Source organism: Pangasianodon hypophthalmus, chromosome 13 (genome assembly GCF_027358585.1).
Source record: "Pangasianodon hypophthalmus isolate fPanHyp1 chromosome 13, fPanHyp1.pri, whole genome shotgun sequence".
In the NCBI taxonomy this organism is placed as follows: domain Eukaryota; kingdom Metazoa; phylum Chordata; class Actinopteri; order Siluriformes; family Pangasiidae; genus Pangasianodon; species Pangasianodon hypophthalmus.
In genome coordinates this window covers 20203016-20229116 of record NC_069722.1, presented here as the reverse complement: position 1 = coordinate 20229116, position 26101 = coordinate 20203016, and the positions used below count along the sequence as shown (strand labels likewise).

The window sequence follows — 26101 nt, the reverse complement described above, 5'->3', positions numbered from 1 at the left end:
AGGTTTTTGTGATAATTTTTTTTGTGATTTATTTTTGTAAATCATGTCAGATTCCATTTTTAAGGTCATATAGCAACCAACAAATTTCTAGTGTAAAAAAATTAGAAATGTTTTAGGGAAAAAAGTGCAAAATAATGTTCAAAACATTAGCTGTACCATGGAACACTCTGAAGGCCGTCATCAAGTGAAGAAAATGGGGCAGCACCGTGACATTACTAAGAACAGGATGCCCCTCCAAAACTGACAAAAGGACGAGAAGAAAACTTATCAGGGAGGCTGCCAAGAGACCTACTGCAACATTAAAGGAGCTGCAGGAATATCTCGGGAGTACTGGTCACTCCCTGCATGTGACAACAATCTCTCGTGTTCTTTACACGTCTAGGCTACGGGGTAGGGTGGCTAGATAAAAAAAACATTCTAACCCACCTAAATCACCCTTATCCATATGGCAAACTGGTAGAACTTCTTGGGCATAATTTTGCTCATAATTCTAAAAATATGTCTGGCGCAAAAACAAGACAACTTATCCCACAAAGATCACCAGACCCATGGTGAAGCATGGTGGTGGCAGCATCATGCTATGGTGCTGCTTCTCTTCAGTTGGGACTGGGGCTCTAGTCAAGCGAGAGGGAATTATGGATGGCTCCAAATGCCATATGTATTTTAGCACAAAACCTACAGGCCTCTGTTAGACAGCTGAAAACAAAGAAAAATTTCACCTTCCAGCACAATAATGACCCAAAGGACAAATCAAAGTCAAGAAAGGAATGGCTTCAGAAGAAAAAGATCTACAGTTTGGAATGGCCCAGAGAGCCCCGATCTAAATCCTATCAAAAAGCTGTGTAATGTCTTGTAGAAGGCTGTGCACAGGAGATCCTCTCGCAGTTTACTAGATCTGGAGCGTTTTTACAAGGAAGAGTGGAATAAAATTGCCAAATCAAGATGTGATAAGTTGGTAGTGGATATCTCTTATCCAAAAAGACTGAGGGGTAAAATTGGTCCTTATAGCAACAAGGGGATGAGAGAGAGATGGAAATGATAGAAGGAAAAGATTAGTAAAATTAGTGAATAGTGTTATAAATCAAATGTACTGAAAGAAATTAATGGTGCTCATCAGTTACTATCCTTATATTGGACTAGTATCACATGCAGTAATACTGTAAAACATTTTTGTTTGCACTCATTAGCCTTTTTTATCAAGTAGGCTTACCATATCGCAGAGTTGGAAATGACCAAGGGTAGCTCATTTGTTGAACTTGACAATTTGTCCGTCCCTTTTTATACCATAAACCGACCACCAAAGATCATTCTCAGCACTGCAGTGATGCTGACATGGTTGTGTGGGTGGCGCTAGTACGAGTGGATCAAGCCATGCTGTGATCAGAACCTGACTCTGGAGAAGTGTAGAGGATAATCAGCATTAAAAAAAATCTAATTTCCCAACACTGGGCCTAATTTACCAAGATTGATACAAACGGATTTATTTGTAAATTGTACATACGGGCATTTACACAACAAATTTGATATTTCAGGAGAAAAAAACATTCCTATCCTACTTATGCTCCTGAGTGTGTGTGTAAACTAATGTAAACCTCTTTTGATTAGCTTCAAATTATATAAATTGTGAAGAGTTATTGCGCTTTTATATACGGATTAGTTCAAATAGAACAAATTTAATGAAAGCTAATGAGATGCTCATTTGTTTCATATTAATTGAATTATTAATGGAACATTTAGAAATGTTAAATAGGAAAAAATAAAGAAAGCAAGTCAAAATAAACCCATAAATTAAGACAAATTAGGCTAGTTATTCAATTAAGAATGCTGTCTGAAAAGAGGATGCGCTCAGGTATCAGATATCTTCTTTTAATTCTGTGCAACACTTTATTAGAGCCAGTGATAAGTGACCGATCTAGTTTGTCTCAAGCTGCGACATGTCGTGTACTCCCTAGTGCGCTACAGACCAATAGCTTCCTGTGGACACATACTCTTTTCTGATTTGGCGTTGGGGAGGGTGCGAGGGATTTCTGGCCGAGAGTCGCTGATGCACATAGCTTTGTATAAAAACAAACAAACAAACATAAGACGTGGCATAGACATGAATCAAAGTAACTTTTACTTCTATCTCTCTGTCTGTTTTCACCTTTTGCTTGTCATTTTAGCTTTGTGAGCTTTGACTTTTATGGAGTTTAGTGGGCGTCAACAAATTCTGTGGGTGTGCCCGGTGGGTGTTTGGCATTCATCACCATTATACATTATAAGTTTGATTTCAAAATGTTTACTTAGCAGCTGTGTAACTACAGAGTGATATTCGTGAAAGACTGACCTAAAAAGCGCCAATGAGGGTAAATTTAAGCTGCACAACACACTATAAATAGGCATAACAAACACATATACACATCTCTTCAGGAACTGTGTGTGTGTGTGTGTGTGTGTGTGTATGTGAGAGAGAGAGGGAGAGATTATGTTTTGTGCCCCACATTTCTCACATTTTTCATCTTCCTCAGATGAAAGTCTTTTTTCGCCAGAACCTGGAAAGAAGCGGTGACTTGTGTGTGTGTGAAAGCCCGCTCTGAGCTCAGAGACTGAAATAAACACACAGGGATTCCCACACTCTGTTCACAAATCACGTCTTATTATAATACCACATACACATCACCACTACTGCTACTAATGAGGATAATACTGGTGTTCATTTGTATTCTTATAACAACTGATTGTGCTTTCTTTCTTTCTGCTTATTTCCTGTTTCTTCCTTCTTTATTTGTTTTCTTTTCTTTTCCCTATTTCTTTTTTAATAACATTCTGTTTTTATTCTGTTTTTAATAACATTCTTTTCCATCCTTCCTATATCTTTCTTTCTTTCTGTTTATTTCTTGTTTCTTCCTTTTTATTTGTTTATTTTCTTTTCCCTATTTCTTTTTTATATAACATTCTGTTTTTATTGTTTTTAATAACATTCTGTTCCTTCCTATATTTTCTTTCGTTCGTTCGTTCTTCGATTTTGTTATTTATTTTTGTTTGTTTTTGTTTGTTTCTTTTGTTTAATGCATCCTTCCTATACTTATTTATTCATATTTATATTTATTATTTGGTTTTGTTCTTTTTATGCATTTCTTTGTCTTTATTTTTGTTCATTTCTCCTTTCTTCCTTTTACATTTGCTTATTTATTCATTTTTTCCCCCTTGTTTCTTTTTTTGAATAACATTCTTTTTTTGCCTTAGTCTTTCCTTCCTTCCTATATTTTTGTTTTTGTTTGTATGTTTGTTTGTTTCTTTCTTTTTTTTATTACATTCTTGTTCTTTTTTTGTTTCTTTCCACATTTCTTTTTTCCTTTAATCTTATTTCTTTCTTTTTATTTATCTCTTCTGTTTATGCATCCTTCCTTTGTTTATTTATTCATTTGTTTGCTTATTCTTTTTATGTATTTCTTTCTGTCTTTATGTTTTTTGTTCATTTCTTACTTTTTTCTTTGCTTATTCGTTCTTTTCCTTTTTTACATTCTGCATTTCTGTCGCTCTTTTTGTTCATTCATTCTTCCATTTTTCTTTTCATTTTGTAATCTTTTTTTTCTTTCTTTCTTTCTTTCTTTCTTTAACAGAAGGACTGCTGTTGGGATCTGAAAAGCAGATATCTCTCATGCTAGAGTGGCAGACATTTTATTTTTGTTTTGTGTTTTGCAGACGCACCAGACAGCCAATCTAATCTGTTTATCTTACTTCCTGATAAGCGAGGAGTTGAAATCTTGTTTTGAGATGGTGAAATGACGTGAAATGATTCAGTCAGGCGTCACGTCAATAACAAGTGATGGTTAATAATCCGATTTATATTCATTAATATGCACTGATACAAACAGATTGTGTACAGGAGATTCTGTAGTCTTTTTACTTTTTTTTGAAATAATTGATCTGGGATCTATTGCTAAGACGCTGATTCAAATTAGAACTTTTCCAATTTCCTGTCAGTGTGTTTTCAGTGTGTGTGAGAGGTCAGATGAGTCACAGTGTAACTTGGAGGTCCATGTCTTCATTATACTTTGTTCCACAAATGCAAACATAAATGTACATCATTTTAAAGGTTATTTCAGTGTATCTGAAGTGTATACATACAGTCTTGTAGGCATAATAAGAATTTGGAGAAGGGATTACGCATAGAGACTTTGATGCACGTGCACACACACGTACAAACACGCAAACACACACTCACACACTCACTGAAAGACATTCAGTAGTTTGTACATATTACGTTTTATTCCTGTTATACCACAGCAATTTGCCAACACTAGCAATTTTCTTTTTAGTAAATAACGTCATACTTTTTATCCGTTTATAGTTACGTTTAATGTTGTGGAAACGTCCGTGCTAAAAATGCTAAATATACATCTTCTCACAGAAAACTTTGAATATGCTACAGGCAGAGAAATCCAATTTTCCGTCTTTTTTTTCTCTTTTTTTTTGGTTGTTTGCAAGCCCAAAAACATCCAGTGGGTTTTCTCAGAACGCCAGATGAATGGTTGCATCATTGCTAGTGACCTAATGATCTGTATGTGTATACGCATCACTGAAAGGAAAAAAATGATGATGATGATGATGATCCATATCAGTTTCTCCAGCACCTGGAAGGTCTTGTCTGTACCTCTTCCCTCTGTATTTGAGAAAGATCTTTGCTCACTGCTGTATGCTGGAGTACTTCCCAGCGAGCTCAGATCTTCTCCTTGTAAATCTTCCAAAGCCAATAATATACTTCTTTGGGAATATACTTCCTAACTTGCCTAAGCTATCTTCCAAAGATCGTGGTGGGTAAGGAGCCAGTTTAACAAATGCAGCGGTAAATGCAGAGATTTTTCTGCGTAAAGACGTCTAAAACCTTGCTAGTTGAGTATCATGAGTTGATCAAGTTGATGGATAGGTAGATGCTGTAGTACAACGCACACACGCCTAATCCTTTCAGTTTGTTTTCCGATTCTGGTAAGTTGTTTGCAGTGCTCCTGCACCATCACATCATCATCAAAACAAAGAAGAGCGCATACACACTCTAATATATATCGTAGAAAACGCTAGTTTGTCCGAGTGAAGGGTTTTTAAACCCATGTGTCTTTAAATCTGATAATGTATTTAATCTGATTTCTATTCCTGATGAAAGGAATAGTATGATTGCTGGATTTTCAGTGGAAATGTAAAAGTACTCACTGTTTTGTGTGTGCGTACGTGTGTGTTTGTTTGTAGCGATTGACGCGATGTGTACTCGGTGCAGCGTTTTTTGGAGCTCTTGGCTCCTCCTTCCTGTATGGCTACAACCTGTCTGTGGTCAACGCCCCTGCCAAGGTTAGTCACCGCTCCCCAACTCTGTTCTAATTCTTTTAAAATTTTAATCTATGTTTCTGTTTCGCTTTAAATCCATTTCTATAATGCACCTGTTGAGGACAGTCCCCCCACCTTTACCACATGGTTCTGTTTAATTTTCCTCATCTTTTTCTTTCCTTATCTGTCTTTACACCTCCCTTATACACATACACACACTGGTTGTCATATCTCATAACCATATACAGCCACACACACATGCAACACACACTCACTCACACACACACACACACACACACACACACACAAACATGATCATATTTGGCATTTAAGCTGACGTTTCTTAGATCTAATAAAAGCACCTAATTATCTGCAACCCCCTACTATGGAATTGACATCAGAGCCCTCTTCCTGTGCGTGTGTGTGTGTGTGTGTGTGTGTGTGTGTGCGTAATTGAGCACATCTGGTCTTCCCTGGCTTTTCACTGACTTGCACAGTCGGGATTCACACACAGTCTCTCTCTCTCTTTCTCTCTATCACACGTTGATGAGCAATTATAAATCACTTGGTTGTCAGTTGATGAACATAATATTTTAACATGTTGTTTTTATTTAATGATCAAATCGTTAATTTTTTAATGGAATTCATGAATTTGTCCATTCCAAAGTTTAAGAGAACAATTTTGCTAGGCAACTAAGTGCTATAGATGCAGACAGGCACCTCACTGCTACTGCAACATGGCTAACAATTTAGGTAGCTACCATATAGCTGTTAAAGGAAAACTCCACCCTGAAACGCATAAAATACACGTATATGGTCATTTGTGATGTGCTCATTTGCTTGTTGGTGCTGTATTTTTGGTATTCCATTTTCCTGCTCATTTTCCAGTGACGTTTAATGTCATATCAATGAGAAATCACTGAGTTAACTGCACTAAGTTAAGGCAGAGACTCGGCTCGGGACGATGAGCGCAATGCCACTGACTGCAGTTGAGCAGAGTGTACAGATGTGGAGGTGAAACAGCTGGACAGACTAAAGGACTAAAGCACTGCTGCGTCAGTCTCTTTAGATAGAGAATTCCCACTGGCACCACTATCAGCAAGTAATCAAATGGTATTGTGGGAAATTGTTATCCGACATGGAAATAGTCCAACATGTCAATGAAGGAAGTTTAAATTAAAAGTCAGAATTTCTTTACAAAATAAATCTTGAATGCAATCGAAGATCTCATGTTAATTATAAAGACTAATGTGACTAAAATGACACTGTTACTACGCTAAGTATTAATGTTTTCTCGAGCCACCACACAGTTGATTATTTATTATTCACTGGTGTGTGTGTGTGTGTGTGTGTGTAGGATATAAAGGCGTTCTATAACTTGACATGGATGACACGCTACGGTGAGCCGGCAATGGTGGACACGCTCACTTTGCTCTGGTCTATCACTGTGTCCATATTTGCGATTGGAGGCCTGATGGGAGCGCTCACTGTCCCCTTCCTTATTAAAGTACTGGGCAGGTAACACACACACACACACACACACACACAGATTGTGCAGGTCTCTGATATACTCCTTTAGCTGCCTATATGTCATTATCACTTTATCTTTGTGTCTTTCTCTTACTCTCTTTTTTTTTCTGTCTGTTCCTATTTCAGTCTCTTGCCATTTGTCTCTTTCTCTCTCTCTCTCTCACTCCTTCTCCTATCGCTTTATTTGAATAGCTGTCCATATTACACATCACAAAAAAGCTTTGTCTCTGTTATAGGCCCATAATATGTGTTTTGTCCATGCCCATAGTTCAAAATGTATCTCTAACAGGACAAAAATTTAAACTCTATCACTCTTTATTACTCATAATTAAAAATTTATTGCAGTGTATTTTTTTCTTTGGTGGATCAAGGTCCCCATAATGATAGGAATAGGTCAGTTTTGACATTGTCTGGCTATTTGTTTGGTCACCAAAAAGTTTATTTTTTTCATCCCGACCCACACACACACACACACACACACACACTCGGTTTCATCTGGGTTTGGTTTTCTCCATCCTCCCAAAGAGATGCCAGTAGGTGGTTTGGACTGAGGTGCATTGGCCTAAATGTCCATAATTACCACTATTACCCTCTTTCTGTCATTCTCTGTCTATTTCTCTGTATAGCTTTATTGAAATGGCTATATTACAGCATCAACAAACAACGGGAAGCACAGTTGGTATTGACGTTACAGTTGAACATTTCCTGTAATGATAAACATTAATGAGAGCAGACGTACAGATGATCACTATAATACAGTAACTGAGGCAGGATAGGGCTGTGCCGATACAGTGAGGGGAAATAAGTATTCAGACACTTTTGTTTTTCTGTTTTGTTATACATACTTCCAGTGGATATATCCACTTCAAATTTATACACACATATATAATATGTATGTAAAGGTTCATGAAAGTCAAGTTCCAGATATAAATGCTGCAAAAAAATGTTCGAGTGCCATTGGCTGCGAAGATGTACGAACAAGTAGCAATTATGGTGAAGGTAAAGGAGCTTTCTATAGTTCTCAGGGAGAATATTATTAAACAACACACAAATGGAAAAAGCTACATTGCCATAGCAAAGACCTTAAACATCCCTGTCAGGACAATTGGTTTAATAATATACAGATGGAAAGTTCATGGAACCACAACTGATTGTCCCTGGGCAGGTGCACCACACAAGATTGCACAAAACACTCTCAGATTAATCATAAGGAAGATAAAAGAGAAGCCAGCAGTCACTTGAAAAGAGTTGCAGGACGAGCTGAAAGCAGCAGGAACAACAGTTACACGGAGAACAATAAGCAACAAACTGTACTGCAATCATCTCTGTTCCTATACTTCATGCAAAAATCCTCTGCTAAAAACGAAGCGCAGAGTTGTGCATCTAAAAGACAAATCAGAACTCTTGGAACAATATATTCTGGTCAGACGAAACAGAAATAAAACTCTTTGACAGTAATTGAGCTTATTATGTTTGGAGAAAGTGAAATATGGTGGTGGTAGCATCATGAAATGGGGGCTGCTTCCTTGCAAACTGTACTGGGGTGTTACACATCATTGAAGGAAACATGAATGCAGCGATGTACCAGGACATATTGGAGGAGAGTTTATTCTCATTGGTTAACTTAATCTGGGGAGAAGATGGATGTTTCAACAAGACAACCACCCCAAACTAATCTCCTGACTTGAATCCCATTGAACAATTATGGAGGATTTAGAAATTGTGAGTCCATCAGAGAAACCCTCGTAACCTTGGGGAATTGAAGACGATTTGCCAAGAGGAATGAGCCAAAATTGAACCAAAAGCTGCAAAAAGCTAATCACTTCTTACCACAGACCTCTCGAAGCTGTAACTGCAGTCAATGGCTTTGCCTCAAAGTACTAATATTGATCATTTGTGGTGATTTTTTTTTCCCTATCAAGCTCGTTTTTTTAAACATTCGTTTATGCTTATGAATACGTACTTTTCATTTATATTTATATGTACAATGTTAAAAGATATTGTACTTCTCATGACAACTAATGGCAAAATCAAAATAAAAAATGCCAACATCTGAATTAGAATACTGACGCCAATCCAAATGAAATTTCTATCCAGTTGAACAAGGTGGGTACTTTCAATAATCCATTAAATAGAAACCATGTACACCTTCGTTTCTGATTACTTTCTCTATCGGAATCTGTGTGAGCATTCTGCACATGTGTGTAGCAGTCACGATGCACTCCTTTAAAGCGTTTCCATAAGAAAACACAGTTCATGTTACAGATTTGAATCTGTTAATCAAAAAATTTTTTGAATCAAAAAATTAATTGTAAGGTTGGATGACAAGACACAAATTGACCTCAGTACATATTTAATATACTCCAGAAATTCAGCAATCAAATACAACAACAAAATTGATAAATTTTGATAAATTCTATACTTGTGTAACTCCAAAAACAATAACCTTTACTCTTGGTAACATTAGAAGACAAGTAAAGGCAGTATACTGTATATATATATATATATATATATATATATATATATATATATATATATATATATATATATATATATACACACACACACACACATTTGATAAATTCTATACTTGTGTAACTCCAAAAACAATAACCTTTAATCTTGGTAACATTAGAAGATAAGTAAAGGCAGTATACTGTGTGTGTGTGTGTGTATATATATATATATATATATATATATATATGTATATATATATATATACATACATACATATACATATATATATATATTTTTTTTTTTTTACAGATGCACATACAGATGTGTGCATTTTATGTTATTTTCAAAACCAGAGTGTCCTTGTTCCTGAATATCGGGCATATATGAAATGCTGAGTGACTCTTCTTGTCTTAATAATCACATTTAGATGACATTTTGCTGAGACGGGAATAATTTAAAACTCATTTAAAACACAAACGATTACAAAGCTGAGCCAGACACACACACGGTTATCGTTGTTATAATAACCCCTCTCCATGGATGCATATCACTTGCCATAACTTGCCACAGGATGCATGAGTAGAGGTGTAACACAATGCCACTATCTGTATCTGTATTTGTTTAGTGCTTCAGATAGTTTTTATATTTCATATTTTGATTTAAACTACAAGTGGTTGTGGTCTAGAGTGGAAGGAAATACTTGAAAACACTGACAAAGAATAGGGCTTCTGGGGGGAAAAAGAAGTAATTTTTCATTTACATATTATACAATGGAACGTAAATCAATTCCTGAACCAGAAGCTCTATGGAACTTTCTGGCAAGCTTTCTATCTACTATCTAATGTGACTGAGTAAGCTATGGAACTATCATTCCAAACAATAATGTTTTACCCAAATCAAGTACCTATTGTTTATATTTGACAACAATAGGCATCTTATAATATTGGATCAGATTTACTTTAGTTTTCGGGTTTGTTACATTCCAGAAAGGTTCTTAGGACATGCCTTCAGTACCTACTATGAAGCTCTGATACACTTGTAGTGCTGAACTGTAGCACTTTAAGCTGCATTTCATTATAATGCCCTGAAGATTTTCCAAGGAAGATTTTTCGAGATCTGCTGCCACGTGTTCAGCGTAGTCTCAGTGGGCTATATGGAGCAGCGGCTCTATAAATAAATTAGAAATACGTGCACACCACTGTTAACTTGTTTCCCACACAAAGACAGAGAAATAGAAGAAAAATGTGTCTCCCTTATATAATATGTGATCCTTTTGGCTGGTTTCAAGTCTTGTCCTTATTTTGAGATGTACAGTACTGTGCAAAAGTCTTAGGCACCCTATTTTTTTTTAGTACAAACTTTGTTATAGATTTTTATTTTATGACTTCTACATTATTGATTCAGTACAAAAACATTGTAGAGTTCCAAATATTAGTTTTCCAGCACAAAATTAAATGTTATAGAAAAATCTTTGCAGTAAAGAAAGCAGCAGATTACATAAGAGACACTTTTCAGCCAAAAAAACATAATGAAGGCTGCTGGGTTTCGCTGCAAAAATAAGAAGCAAGTGCGACAGTCAAAGTCTCCAGAAGAACTGTGGCTGCTTCTGCAAGATGCTCAGTAACACTTACAGCTCATTTCCTTATAAAACTGCACTAATTCTACATAAGACTACTATTTTTTTAAAAAAAAGCGAAGGATCGTCACACCAAATATTGACTTTGTTTCATTTTTTAGTTTACTGCTCTTTATAGTATTTTTTTAATGTAGAAACATTTAGTTTCATTATTTCTGAAGGTTCTACAGCATTTCTTTGCACGTGCCTAAGACTTTTGCACAGTACTGTAGTTGAGGTGGGAATTTTGCTGAAACCGAGCATCCCTTCCCACAACCTTCATACTCGCCACTTTTCAAGCTCCATGTCAAAATAAAAACCTCAGGACGTTTTACTGTTTCATTCTGCAGGATCCCAGTGAGGTCTCAATGCACATACCTAGTCTCAACATGAAGCTTTATGGCAAAAAATAAATAAATAAATAAAAAATTGTGCTCCTACTATCATACAGCCAGTGTGACAGAATGCCATGATAATTAAATCAGAAAGAGTTTCATCGATAGTGTTGTTGTGCAGGTTTAAGTCATGATGTGACACCTAGTCTCAGCTGACGGACCATTAAGATGATGTTGCTACATATTTCTCTGTCTGTCTCTCTCTCTCTCTCTCTCTCTCTCTCTCTCTGTCTGTCTCACTTCCTCCCCAACCCACCCAATAACTTTGTCTGTCTCACTTAGCAGTGAAGGAGCTGAAGTGTAGGAGGTTATTTTTAGTGTAGAGTCCCTGATGATCCATCCTACTAATGGATGCTGTCCTGTATACACACACACACACACACACACACACCACAATATTTCACGCTGCATTCATCTCTTTAGCGATATAAATGTGACTTGTGCTGTGAACCAGGCTTTCACTTTATATTTATCTGTCTATTTATCAATCTATTGATCTGTTAGATGGGGAAATAAGACTGCAGTGACAACACATGCACACACACACACACACACACACACACACACACACCCTCTATACTGTATATAGCTGTCTGTATATACAGTATAGAAAGTACACCCTCCTTCAATTCCTTGTTTTTATTTATCAGGGCATAAATAACAGTTGTGTGGTCCTCACCAACTTCTACAAACAAACAAATAACCTCAGGTGACAACAAAAAAACACAACAGATTTCAGTATGTAGTCATTTTTTCCCAAAAACTAAACCAACAGAAACCAGATGGGGAAAAAAAATAAGTATACTCTATAATTTATTAACATATAGAGCCAACATGTAAATGTTTTCTGTAGGAGTTTATCAGTCTCTCACATGGTCTCTTAATATCCCACCACAGCATCTCTTTCTTCTTTAGCCTCGTCTCAATGACTCCAAGTTTCCCAGGTTCTGTGGCTGCAAAACAAGCCCAGATCATCATCCACCCCTCTACTACCATGCTTGACAGTTGGTATTTGTGTTTGTGGTGAAACGATGTGCTTGGTTTTCGCCAAACATGGCACTGTGCACGATGACCAAACATCTCCACCTTGGTCTCATCAGTCCAAAAGATATTGTTCCAGCACTTTTTTAGTTCGTTCAGATGCAATTTTGAAAACCTAAGGCATGCTCCATATTCTTTTGGAGAGAAGGGGCTTTTTCCGAGCCACCCTTCCGTGAAAGCCATACTTGTTCAGGCTTTTTCTGATTGTACTGTCATGAACATAAATATTTAATGTGCTTACAGAGGCCTGTGGATCACATGATGTAGCTCTTGGGTTTATCTTTATATCTCTGTGCATTAAATGCTCTGACCTTGGACTGAATTTGCTGGAACATCCACTTCTGGGAAGATTGGCAACTGTCTTGAAGGCTCTCCTTTCGTAAACAATTCTTCTGACTGTAGAATGGTGAATTTCAAATTGTTTGGAGATGGCCTTATAACCCTTCCCAGATTGATGAGCAGCATGAGTTGCTTTCTTGAGGTCATGGCTGATGTCCTTGCTTCTTGGTATAATGTAGACACACACCTGAGTGCTCCAGAACACCAATCTGCCAAAAGTTCTGCTTTTATAAAGGTAGTCACACTTCTTGAGGATTAACTAATCTTGTGCATTTCATTAGTAACACCTGGCTGCTAATTAGTCTCTTAATGATTGTGGAAGTAGGAAGGGTGTGCTTATATTTTCCCCACTTGATTTCTGAATGTTGTTTTACTTTTTTTTTGGAGAAAAGGAATATATATTGAAAGCTGTTTTTTTTTTTGTCAGCTGAGGTTATTTGTTTGTTTGTAGAAGTTGGTGAGGACCACACAATTGTTATTTAGGCCCTGATGAATAACAACATAGAATTGAAGGAGAATGTACTTTCATTTTTCCCTGACTATGTCTATAAGATGCAAAAACGTATCTGAAAACATGCAACAACTCACACACACGCACACAAATCAATTTTTAGAGACCATGGAGCTCTCTAAATCTTTATGATACAGAGAGGGGGAATTTACTGTAGGGGACTGTGTGTGTGTGTGTGTGTGTGTGTCTGGATATATTAAGGCACCATCTGTACAAATTCAGATTACCTCCTCAATAGATAGTGCAGCTAATTTAAAGTCCCTGTGGAGTTTAAAATTGGACCTAGGCATAGAGCTACACATCCTCCTCCTCCATCATGATCCTTTTACACCACTAATGACCACTGCTCTGTGACAAATAAGTCAGCAATCTGTGGTCTGGTCCTGATTCAAGCCCAGTCTACACACAGGCCCAAAATAACCTGAACTAAACTCGTTACACTCAATTAACTCAATATTCAACATTCAGCCTTAACATAAACACAAAATTCGGATCGAACCCAGACTACACATTTAGTTATAGCACCGCTGTATACAGTTTAACATGTTAAATGTAACTAAAGTCCCAAAGTAGGGGTCATGATTTACAAATAGGTTTGTGTAAATCTCCTCTTTTGTTTTTTTTATTTTACAAATTAATATTATGTTAAATGAATTTCATGTTAACTATGAACACAGTGTTTGTGTGCTACCGTTTTGAAATGTTACTGGGAGTCACAGTCAAACAAGCCACATTTAAATTGTTAAACAGTGTACACGGTGCAATAGCATAGGTGTTCGGTAATAAAAATGAGACAAATGAAATAAAAACTGAAAACAAACAGGAAAAACTAACTGAAACATTTATTGAATATGGGTTTTTGGAAGTGTGATGATTTATAAAAAGGACAAACCAAAATGCCAAAATGGCTTGGAGTAGCAGAAAATGTATAATGTCCATTTGAGTTCATGTGTTCATGGGGTTTGGGAAGGGCTAAAACATTTTCAAAGCCCTAAAATGTTTGCAGAAGTACAGCATAAACTTGAAGCCAAAAAAGCAATTCCAAGAATTGACCAAGAATTCAATATTCATGTAAAAAATTAATGAGGCTCCTGATTGGCGCAACAGAAAAGCGTTTACTCTATCATCGGGAGATATATCGTGTGATGGGGAAAGCTGGGAATTGGCAAATTACAATATTGGGAGAAGATTAAAAAAAGGACCTGCCCATAATGGAAAAAAAGATATATGGCCAAAAGTATGTAGATACCCGACCATCACACCCATATGAGGGTCTTCCCCAAACTGTTGCCACAAAGTTGAAAGCACACAATTGTCTAGAATGCCTTCGTATGCTATAGCATAACAATTTCCATTCACTGGAACTAAGAGTCCCAAACCTGTTCTAGTATGACAATGCCCCTGTGCACAAAGTGAAGAAGTCATGGACATAGAATTACTCTCTGATCCAAAGTTTTCATCCCTGGCCTTTATGGCTGTGTTTCATGTTTCTCTGTGTTTTTTCCACACAGTTGATTAGGAGAGAAACTCACACAGCGGCTTCGCTTCAATCGATTCTCCTGAACTAAACTCATTAAACTCATTTGGCTCAATTTGCTCAATATTCAACATTCAACCTTAATATAATGACAAAATTCAGATCTAACCCAGGCTACACATTTAGTTATAATACAGTTATATACAGTTTAACATGTTAAATGTAACTAAGGCAGGAGTTCCTCAAGTAGGGGTCGTGATTTACAAATGGGTTTGTGAGAGAAACTCACAATCTCCTCTTTTGTTTTATTCATTTATTTTACAAATTAGTATTATGAATATCGCAAGATTGTGAGTGAAAATCCTGATTTCGCCATAGCCATCCATGTCTAGGGGTCTAAGAGAGCAAAATTGGCTCTCTGGGTGGGAAAGATGGCATACTCTCTCCCCTGTCAGTCACAATGACACTAGCTAATTGCGGGCGTCTGTGAGCTCAGGTATGTGGAAGAAGGCAGATATCGTCTTCCTCAGACTGTGAGCTTTATGTGTCTGAGAGGAAACATGTGCTAGCTGTCATGCTTCATGATTAGTAGCTGTCATGTGATGGGGAAAGCCAGGAATTGGCAAATTACAAAATTGGGAGAAGATTAAAAAAAGGACCTGCGCATAATGGATAAAATTTATACTATCTGGCCAAAAGTATTTGGACACCTGCCCATAACACCAATATGTGGGTCTTCGCCAAACTGTTGCCACAAATTTGGAAGCACACAATTGTCTAGAATGCCTTTGTATGCTATAGCATTACAAATTCCCTTCAGTGGAACCAAGAGGCCCAGACGTGTTCCAGCATGACAGTGCCCCTGTGCACAAATAGAGGTCCAGAAAGACATAGTTTGCCAAGGTTGGATTGGAAGAACTCGGGTGGCCTGCACAGAGCCCTGACCTCAACCCAATGAACACCTTTGGGACGAATTGAAACACCGACTGCACACCAGGCCTTTTTGACTGACCTCAATACCAGACTTCAGTAATACTCTTGCGGCTGAATGTGCACAAATCCCCACAGCTACATTCCAAAATATAGCGTAAAGCCTTCCCAGAAGAGTGGAGGCTGTTACAGCAGCAAAGGGGGCCCAGCTTTGGAACTGGATGTTTAGCAAGCAGATATGATTGTAATAATTAGGTGTCCACATACTTTTGGGACATTTAATTGGTCCCCATGAAGAAGGTAGCATTGATGCCTCACAGCTCCAGGATCCCTGCTTCATTCATGAGCTTGAAACATCTGTGTGGAGCTTCACCTAGGACCCATTCACACCTGGCATTAACGCGCATCCTGGGTGATCGGATCACAACTCTAAATCACCCCATATTGTGAATGTGTGTGCATGGTGCCCTGTAATGAATTGTTGTCTCATCCAGGGTGTATTCCCACCTCGCTCCCAGTGTTCCTGGGACAGGCATCGGATCCACCACGATAAATGAAAGGAGTCAAAGGATTTCCTTTGATTACTGAGCTACAGAAATACAAAAGTCAATGAAAATAACTGACAAACATAGAATTACTCTCTGATCTAAAGTTTTCATCCTGGCCTATGCGGTTGTGTTTCATGTCTCTCTGTGTTTTTTTCCGCATTGTTATTTGATTAGGAGAGAAACTCCACACAGCGGCTTCGCTTCAATCGATTCTCCATTTGTTAGCCATTGTCAGACTTTCAATTTTTCTGTTGCTTGACATTGATGGGATTGAGAAAGCACACACACACACACACAGGCAAATAACAAATGTATATCTGTAGCAAAGAAAACATAAGCAAACATGTTTGGGTGTGGGTCTTTATAAATGTATATGAAGGGAGAAAGATACAAAATGAACAAAAAAAAGAGAAGCCAAGAGAACATAGAGAGAGATAAAAACAGAGAGAGAGAGAGAGAGAGAGAGAGAGGGAATGAGGCATGAACGAGAGCAGAATCATTCTTAATGGACTGTTCATGTAGCTGTTGGCCTTAGAAAGCAGACCAAAAGCAGCGTCTAATTCACCCTACAGAAATCAATACACACACATGCGCACACAGACACACACACATACATACACACATCTCTGTGTGATGGATGTTTAGATCTACCTGTAAGAAATCAATCCTTTGCACAAGGTCTCAGTTAGCACCATTACATACCAACTCATTGTGTGTGTGTGTATCATTATCCACAGAGATGAATGCACCCTTACTCAAGTCAAGTACAATATTATCATTCCAGCCATATACAATTATGCAGTAGAAAAAAAAATTCTACAGCATAATTGTATATGGCTGGAATGATAATGTTGCAACATATAAGACTACGGGAAGACAACACAGAATGCAAATTAGGTGAAAGAAGATATCATACACAAAATTATATATATATATATATATATATATATAGTGTAAATTAGGTGATAACGTTCTTTAAACAAGTTGGTTCCTGTTATCACTTACGTTATAGCAGTTATAAACAGTCCTACCCTCACCAGTCTGTCTTGAAGTTAATAAGACAAAAAAAAAAAAAAAAACATAGCTTCTTAGGTTACTGAGAAACCGGAAAGTGTAAAAAAAAGACGGAAAACTTACTGACTGTTACAGTCAGTGCTGACATAAATGTCTTAAAGAAAGCTTTTCTAGATCAACAATTATCAATTATATATTTTTCTTTGCTAAATAACTCTATTTATATTTACTCTTATATAATGTGGAGCTTCCTGATATACATGTCTATTTGCATGAGTAATTCATGTATTAGAACCTTTAATGTATTTAATGTAAAATGAATTACATTAGCACTACTGTCCGAGCTGCGCTGTTACGCGACACCTTCTGACCAATCAGATTTGAGAATTCAACAGCTCGGTGGTATGATAATAATGAATATAATAACTTTGATGGTGGTGATTTCCACCACTGGGCCAAGATTTAGCAAATTGCAGACCTGCTAGTTAGGCTGCACTTTGAGAACAAATGAATTATTATTCATTCCATTATTCACTGATTGTAAATCCCCTGCTAAACGCCCTCTCACTACATGTGCAAATTCTTCGGATTGCACAAGCAAATCTTACACTTCGTTTGGGTTTTTAAGTAACTTAGGACCTACGGCATGAGAGGTTCAGGCCTAGAATGCACAAATATCTGATTTGTGATAGTGGCTGTAGGGCTAGTGAGGCTTTCCATGGTGATGGGTGACGGACAGAATGACAGACAGGTAGACACATAGATCTTGCACGCATATCCTACACACACACACGCAAATAAGTGTAGAAGACTTTTTAGAAAACTCTCTCTCTCTCACACACACACACATACACACACACACACACACACACACACACACACTCATACCTCCAGCAGTTGCTGTAGACACTTTTCATTAAACTGCACAGTGCAGTCATTAAACTGAGAAAGTCTCTCTCCAGGGTGTGTGTGCATGTGTGTTCTTTCTCCACCACTACCCTCTAAGTCAACGTGACATATTGCTTGAGCCACTGGGAGTGCGCTCTCTCTCTCTCTCTCTCTCTCTCTCTCTCTCTTTCTCACACACACACACACACACTCATCCTCAGCAGTATATGAAGTTAAACTCACTCTGTGGTAGTGTAATGAGTTTCCTTCCTCAGTAATTAGAGCCAGCAAGTTTTCTCCAAACTTCACCCTCTCACTCAAGCCCAAAATCACTGGAGACACGTATTTTATACACACACACACACACACACACACATACACACACACACTCAGTGGGAATGCTGAGCTGGAAAACAATCTTATAGAGGCTGATCACGGGAGACAGTGTAGTAAAGGATTATAATGATGATAAATACAATGTGTTCCTGATGCTTTGTTTAAGCCTAGTGCAGCCTCGGTCTCAGTTTGCTACAGTTTATAGACGGAGAGACAGGTCCCAAAATAAGGTTTGATAGTTTCTCATGATTTTTTATTTAAATATATTTTTTTTACTAGACTGGAGTTTGTTGTCCTGGAAATTTAGACAGAAATTTAGACAAAATATTCACCCCCCTTAGTGTTTTTCCTGTTTTGTTGTATAACAACCTGGAATTAAAATGGATGTTTATTTGGATTTTATGTAATAAAATGAAGTGAAATGAAAAAAATATACCTTTGTTAAAAAAATGTAAAAACTGAAAAGTTGTGAGTGCATATGTATTCACCCCTTTTGCTACGAAACCCCTAAATAAGATCTGGTCCAACCAATTAACATCAGAAGTCACATAATTAATTGATTAAGGTCCAACTGTGTGCAATCAAAGTGTCACATGATCTGTCACATAATGTAAGTATGAATACACTTGTTCTGAAAGGCTCTTGAGTCTGCAGCACCACTAAGCAACATAAAGACCAAGGAGCTCCACAAAGTTGTGGGAAAGTATAGATCAGGGTTGGGTTATAAAAAAAACCTTTCAGCATTATGCTGTGGGGATGCTGTTCATCAACAGGGACTGGAAAACTGGTCAAGATTGAAGGAAAGATGAATGGCACTAAATACAGGGCACTTCTTTAAGTAACCCTGTTTCAGTCTGCCAGAGATTGGGGACTGGGATGGAGGTTCATTTTCCAGCTGGACAGTGACCCTAAACGTACTGCTAAAGCTACACTCTAGTGGTTTAAAGGGAAGAATCTGTGGCATGACATTACTGAATTCTTCGTAACGCACAGTACGTATTCAGAAAGACATAAAAACAGAGATTTATAGGCATAAGTAAATAGACTGGCAGATGGAGAGGGAGATAAATTGCCATCCCTTCGGCCTGTGATTTACATAATCACGCTAGAATGAATATACGCTATTTGGATATTCACAGTCCAGCATTTGCATAATCCGCTCCCACTTTTAGGCTCATTTCAAACATAAATGGAAATAAATGTTTAACACATACGTTTACTCTCATTCTTTCTCGCTGTCTCTGCTTCGTTCCCTTTCTCTCTTTCTCTCATTCTGTAGGAAAGGCACTCTGCTGGCCAATAATGTGTTGGCAGTGATCTCCGCTCTATTAATGGCTCTGGGTGAGAAAGCAGGGTCATTTGAGATGCTCATCATTGGTCGCTTCATTGTTGGCATGGATTCGGGTGAGTCCTTATCTTTTTTAACCACCGGCCTTGTGCACTGGGCATTCATTTTTATACTAAATTGACATAGCCAAGCCTGTATTAACATGCATTGATGGGACAGGATGCATGTGTGTGTGGTCAGCGTGAACTTTATTAATGGCAAGCCAAAATTCAAAGTCACGGTCTAGAGCAGGGGTCATAACACCAGCAGACTGAGATAAACACCATCCATAATCATTACACCTGGATACCTCTTTGTGCATGTGTGCAAGCATAAATACCACCAGCTAGGCAGGTAACTATCTGTGCCTTTCTTCTTCTCACCTTGTATATAATATGGCGCTATCTGCTTGAGGATAACCTCCTGTCATCAAGAAATAGACGTACTATCATTTTTCATATAACACTACCCAGCTAAAATCAGTGAATCTGAAGTTGAGAATATACAGCATTTTAAGTTGTACCTCCAGTAACCAGTGTTCTGTGGGGTCTGGGTTGATCTTTGCCTCTGCCCTGTGTGGGTGTGGAGTTTGCAGGTTCTCCCCGTGCTTTGGGGTTTTCCTCCAGGTACTCCAGTTTCCTCCCCCAGTCCAAAGACATTTGTTGTGTTGTAGGCTGATTGGCATTTCCAAATTGTCTGAAGTGTGTGAATGTGTGTGCTTGTGCCCTGTGTTGGGTTAACACCCCATCCAGGGTGTCCCCTGCCTTGTGCCCCAAGTTCCCTGAGATAGGCTCCAGGCACCCAAGCTATGGTATGGAAAATGGCTGGATGGATGGAACTCAGTGGCATGTGATCTGGCTAATATGGCAAATCACGAGCATGTTGGCTGTGGCAATTGATAACACTGATATCCGTAGACAGAAAAGTGGGGTGCTCAACCAGTACTGAATTACACAAAGAGTTTCTTTGTTGTGATCCAGAGAGACCGCTTCATTTGAATCATGCATCAATTCATGACTTTTCAGACCTCAGCATGTGGGTGCAAGGAATTATTCAAGTGTTTCTCACGGTCCCTGTCAGTTGCCTCGGGTTCACATAACCACAGTTATGTTAATAACTAGCATTTTGCACTCCATTTAAACATACAGTACAATGTTCCATTCCTGTATACAAACGTTAAAGTATGAATGCTGTAATTATTACTTACAGTAACTATTTGGCAAATAAGATTCAAGAAAACAGGTACAGAATTAGAACTAGAAGACGGGAAACAAAGGCTTAGAATTACATGACACAATGAGGTTAAATACACAATACTGAAAGTAATGAAGGCAAAACTAGATACAGGTGAATACAGTAAGGAAACAAACCAATGATAGGACTGGGGTGGAGACTAGAAGCAAAACAGGAAGAGAAATTAAAAAAAAAAAAAAAAAGTAAAATCAAAAGCCCATGACACTGGCATGGGCATTGATTTCATAACATCAGATAACAAAATGGTATAAATCTGTAGTGTTTACTCAGAGCATTAGGAAACATTAGTATGAATACAGAGTGTGCTAGTGTTTACCCTGACAAATATGGAGCACTAGTGTGAATACAGAGTGTGCTAGTCCACATTAAGAGCATTAGGAGGCATTATAATGAATACAGTACAAAATAAGCTCTCTAGATCTATCCCAAATGCTAGTCCCTATATAGTGACCTAGCCAGTATATCAATAACATTAAAACTCTAGGAAGTAAGCTATTTGTGGAGCTATTTGTGGAATAATATGGAATAACTGATTCTCCAGAAACTCATGTACCAAAAGGGAAAATAATATCATATTCTTATTTATATCTTATAAGAAATAGAAGGATACTTAAAATTAAATTTGACGGCAGATAACTCTACAGAAAAAAAATGCATGAAGAAAACTCAAATTTCAATTCAATGAGCTTATAAATAAATAAAATTAAATATCTTCTACAAAGACTCAGATATGAAAACTGTCAGTATGCCGTAGCAGTGAAAATGGAAAAATTCTGGCTAACTTTGTTAAAAGACATCAAACACAAAAACAATCCACAGTAATCAAAAACTCAGTGGGAAACACCTTACCATACAAATGCCTGAAGAGATTAATAATACTTTTACAACGTTCTTTGAAAATCTATATTCATCACATCATGGCCCAGACTAAATTTAACATGTAATTTCTCAACAGTAACAATCTACCAAAATTAACCGAGGCTCAAACAAGCAAACTGGACAAACAAATAACACCTCATGAGATCTATAAGGGCTTAAACATATGCCCAATAACAAGGCAACATGACTTTTCTGCTGGGTTCTATAAGCACCTAACACCATTGTTTAATAGAGTAATAGTTGAAATAAAACAATATGAATACTGCCACTATCTCAAGACCCCCCCAGCCTCCAGTTATTGTTCATTATCACTCATCAATACAGACACAAAAATTATAGTAAAGAATATGAAATATTACTCTAAGTTTGCGTTAAAATCTCTAGTTGCTCTATAAACCAGATCAAATCCACTGTCCCAGATGCTGCAGTATATTATCCTATCCATCCTAGCCATTAAAATATCCTCCCAGCTGTTGCAGCTATCCAAACATTCCTCTCACTCTCTTTGGCAGAATATCTTCTATAAAGTGACAATGCTACCAAAAATAAAATACTCATTTTCAATGATGCTTGTTCTACCCCCTCTATCGAGTTTAAATCACTAGACTATATTATTTCAAGGTTTTACTGGAACAGCATACCGCCCATAATCATATTAAGCACCCTTCAAAACTAGTGGAGGCCTCAGAATCCCAAACTTTCAAAAAAAAATCCAAACTTCAATGCATAATTATGAGGTTAAAGCCCAATCAAAGAGATAGAAGCAGAACAAACACTATGTAAGGAAATTAGAAGTTCAGCTCTACTATTCATCAGCCTAGTACTCAAACACCATCTCTGTTTCAAAAGCCCAACTCTGAGAGCTTGGTGGAAATTTCACAAGATCACAAGCTCAATCTCACTAACCAAATACATCCATTTATGCCACTTGGTAGATGATCCATGGCACCTCTGCAAATGATCCAGAAAGCCACTGCGCAACTTTTTTTCAACCTTCCTAAGTTCTCCCACACCATGCTATGCTCCTTCCACTGGCTTCCTGTAGCTGCTTGCATCAGATTTAAAACACTGATGCTTGCCTACAAAGCCAAAAATGGACCAGCACCCACTTTCCTCAATACACTTCTCACACCCTGCACTGCACCATGCTCACTCCGAACCTCTAGCACTGCTTGACTGCTCCCACCATCTCTCAAGGAAGGCATGCGTCAAGACTCTTCTCTGTTCTGGCACCTAGGTGGTGGAATGAACTTCCCCTAGATGTCCGAACAGCTGAGTCACTGGCAGTCTTCCAAAGACGTCTAAACACCTACCTCTTCCTGAAGTACTTAATTTAGCACTTAAAAAAATTGTGTTGTTTGTATGCTTCTCTTACTATATTACCTCCCCAACAGTGTTTTTAGACTGATGGTATTCATAGTCCATGACCTAGTGAACCAGTATTTATTGATAGAGATTTCAAAGCACTTCAATAAGCCACACTGGATAAGGGCGTCTGCCAAATGCCATAAATGTGAATGTAAATATATTCCCATATGCCACAATCCTGATTTCCTAATCACCAAAAAAAAACTTCAGATGTGTAGAAAAAGGTATTACAAATCTTAAACACATCTTTCAGAACAGCACCTTTGTATCATTCTCACATCTAACTCAGAATCATGGCATTGGGAATAACCAGTTTCTTGAATTACAACTTGGATCAATCACTCGTACATTCATTCATCTTCTGAAACCTCTTTATCCTGGTCAAGGATTTGGAAACACTGGGCGTGAGGCGGGAATACACCATGGATGGGACACCAGCACCTTCATACCATACTCATTCACAACTAGGGGCAATTTTTAGAGTAGCCAGTTCACCTATCAGCATGGTTTTTGGGAGGTGCGAAGAACATGGGGAGAACTTGCAAAACTCTGCACAGACAGTAACCCCAGCTCGGGATCAATCCAAGGACGCTGGAGCTGTGAGGCAGCAATGCTACCCACTGTACCACTGTTGAGCAGCCTGCCTCCCAACCACACATCTGTAGATCTTTATTAAAGCATCCATCATATGCTGAAAAATGTAAAAGAAAATACACTTGACCTTCCCTCGTCAGTATAAGACCAGATATCCTCTTCAGATAAACTCCTGTCCAGCATTTATGGAATAAAATCCAAATCCCCCCCCAAAAAAAGATCAATTCCTGGACACAGATCTTTAAGTGCACTTTCTTCACGATTAATAACAACAAGCTATGTCTTATACAACGCAAAGTACTCCACAGAAAACATGTTTAAAATGAGCTTTATAACATTGCACACTCCAGACAATGACATACAGTATATGACATGTAGTGTTGCATACCCATTAAACATTTTTGACAACAAATCACTAGTCAATTATCCCTCCTTCTCAATCACCCCATCACTTTATCTGCTTGGAGTCACATCTTGGAGACACACACTTCTTACAGCACTAAGAAAACTATCCTGAGGAATTGGAAGAGTAGCATCAATCTCACTCACTGGAAAAGTGTAATAATAGGTTATATATTAATGAAAAAAACTGTCTACGTCAATCCAAAGCAAAACTGTTTTTGTTCATCATTAATACACATCAGCGATTCCTTAACCTTAACTACTATAACAAGAGCAACCAATCACAGCAAGAGTGGACCGCTAGAGCCTCAGCCATATCACAGACTTCCATTACAACATCCAATCACACACATACAGTATCCACATAATACACTCACATTGTTATTGTTATTGCTATTAATATTACTTTGTCAATATTATCATTACTGTGGTTTTTTTGGCCTTTCTTGTCCTTTTTTATTGTGATGAATCGTCATCAAATGATCTGGTTTGGAAAAAGATATAAAAGTTCAGGTAAAATGCTCAGAAAGCATTTTTTTTCAACCACTGATGTGCACAGTCCAGTGTCAGAAGGGAAAAACAGGAGACAAAAATGAACAAAATATGTATTTCTTTTCTTCAATGAATTTTATTTAGGCTACCAAGCTTTTGAATTATTTATTTAGGCTACCAATGTGATTTGAATAAGAATTATTATTGGCTATTTTTTATGGTGCTGAGTTTCTACAGTTTAGTTACATGATTAGGAGGTTATCTTAAGACATTTTTTATATTGGTAGGCTCCGCTGTATAAGCACGAAAAACACCATCACTGTCAGCATGCTGCTCTGGATGTGTCTGAAACCATCAGATTTAGTTTTGTTGCTTTATTGTTCAGTAGTGAATATGATTCAGCCATAAACAAACAATCAACATTGAGTTAAAGCCTCCAGGCTTTTCCATTACTGCAGTCATCAACACAGTGTGTGTGTGTGTGTGTGTGTGTGTGTGTGTGTGTGTGTGGGAGAGAGGGAGAGATCACATATAAGAACAAAAATTGGCTGGCAAATGAGCTCTGCAGTGCTGCCAGTGTGGGACCACACACACACCACACCACACACACATCACACACTGTTAGACAGCAGACAGAAGTATATTGTACAACTTTCGAAGCTAAGTACAACTTTTGAAGCTAGGTTTTGTGTGTGTGTGTGTCTGTGTGCACATGAGGTAATCTCTGCGAGCTAGAATCTGACATGCCATCTCACAAACCATGAATCACACAGTTACAGTTAGCACAGTTATTTGTGCATGCAGTGGAGGCTGGCGGCGATATTAGATGTTAGAGCTGAAATCTAATATCTATCAATAGCTCAGGAATTAATATATAAGGGCCGAACAATGCATCACACTGGAACTTATCGACAGCGTATAATAAGAATGATGTGGGGCAAACTATTACAAACACACTTAAAAGCAGATAGGCAGCCGCAGTTGTAAACAAAAAAAAAAGTTTCATTCAAAACTAACAAACAGTAAATGTGTGATTGGACAGTGTGCTTATGTACTTTCACTTTCTCCTCTGAAGGCACTGGGCAAAAAAAGGCTGATGGAGCAAATAATCCACCTTGTTTGCGCTGATTGCAATCGCGACTGTATTTCACATCCACCTTCTCAATCACTGCTGATGACATGTCAGTGAATGCACACAAAATCTAGGGTGTGTTTCACTCAATGAATGAATCTACAGTCTGGACTAGAAAGAAATCAGCCCCAGCCTTGCTTCTTGCTTCATTCCATGTAATTTTCTTAAGCCAAGCTGTTGCAGTTGGTTCCACAAAGTCCAAAATAGTCCGCCTTAGGATATTTGTTAACAGCCAATAATCTGATGTGGATGCCAAAATGAAACCGTATGT

At 37.8% G+C, this 26101-nt stretch overlaps 2 protein-coding genes across 2 annotated transcripts in view; one reads left to right on the top strand and one right to left on the bottom strand.

Annotated features, from left to right (window-relative positions):
- The window catches only part of LOC113528520 (uncharacterized), a 150235-nt gene that overhangs the window by 48092 nt on the left and 76042 nt on the right, over positions 1-26101 (bottom strand). The gene's annotated exons all lie outside the window — the stretch shown is intronic.
- Positions 1-26101, top strand: part of slc2a9l2 (solute carrier family 2 member 9, like 2) — a 100722-nt gene that overhangs the window by 15934 nt on the left and 58687 nt on the right. Inside the window, 3 exon segments of the mRNA XM_053239366.1 lie at positions 5227-5325; positions 6659-6819; positions 19662-19786. Coding sequence (XP_053095341.1) covers positions 5227-5325; positions 6659-6819; positions 19662-19786 — 385 coding nt within the window.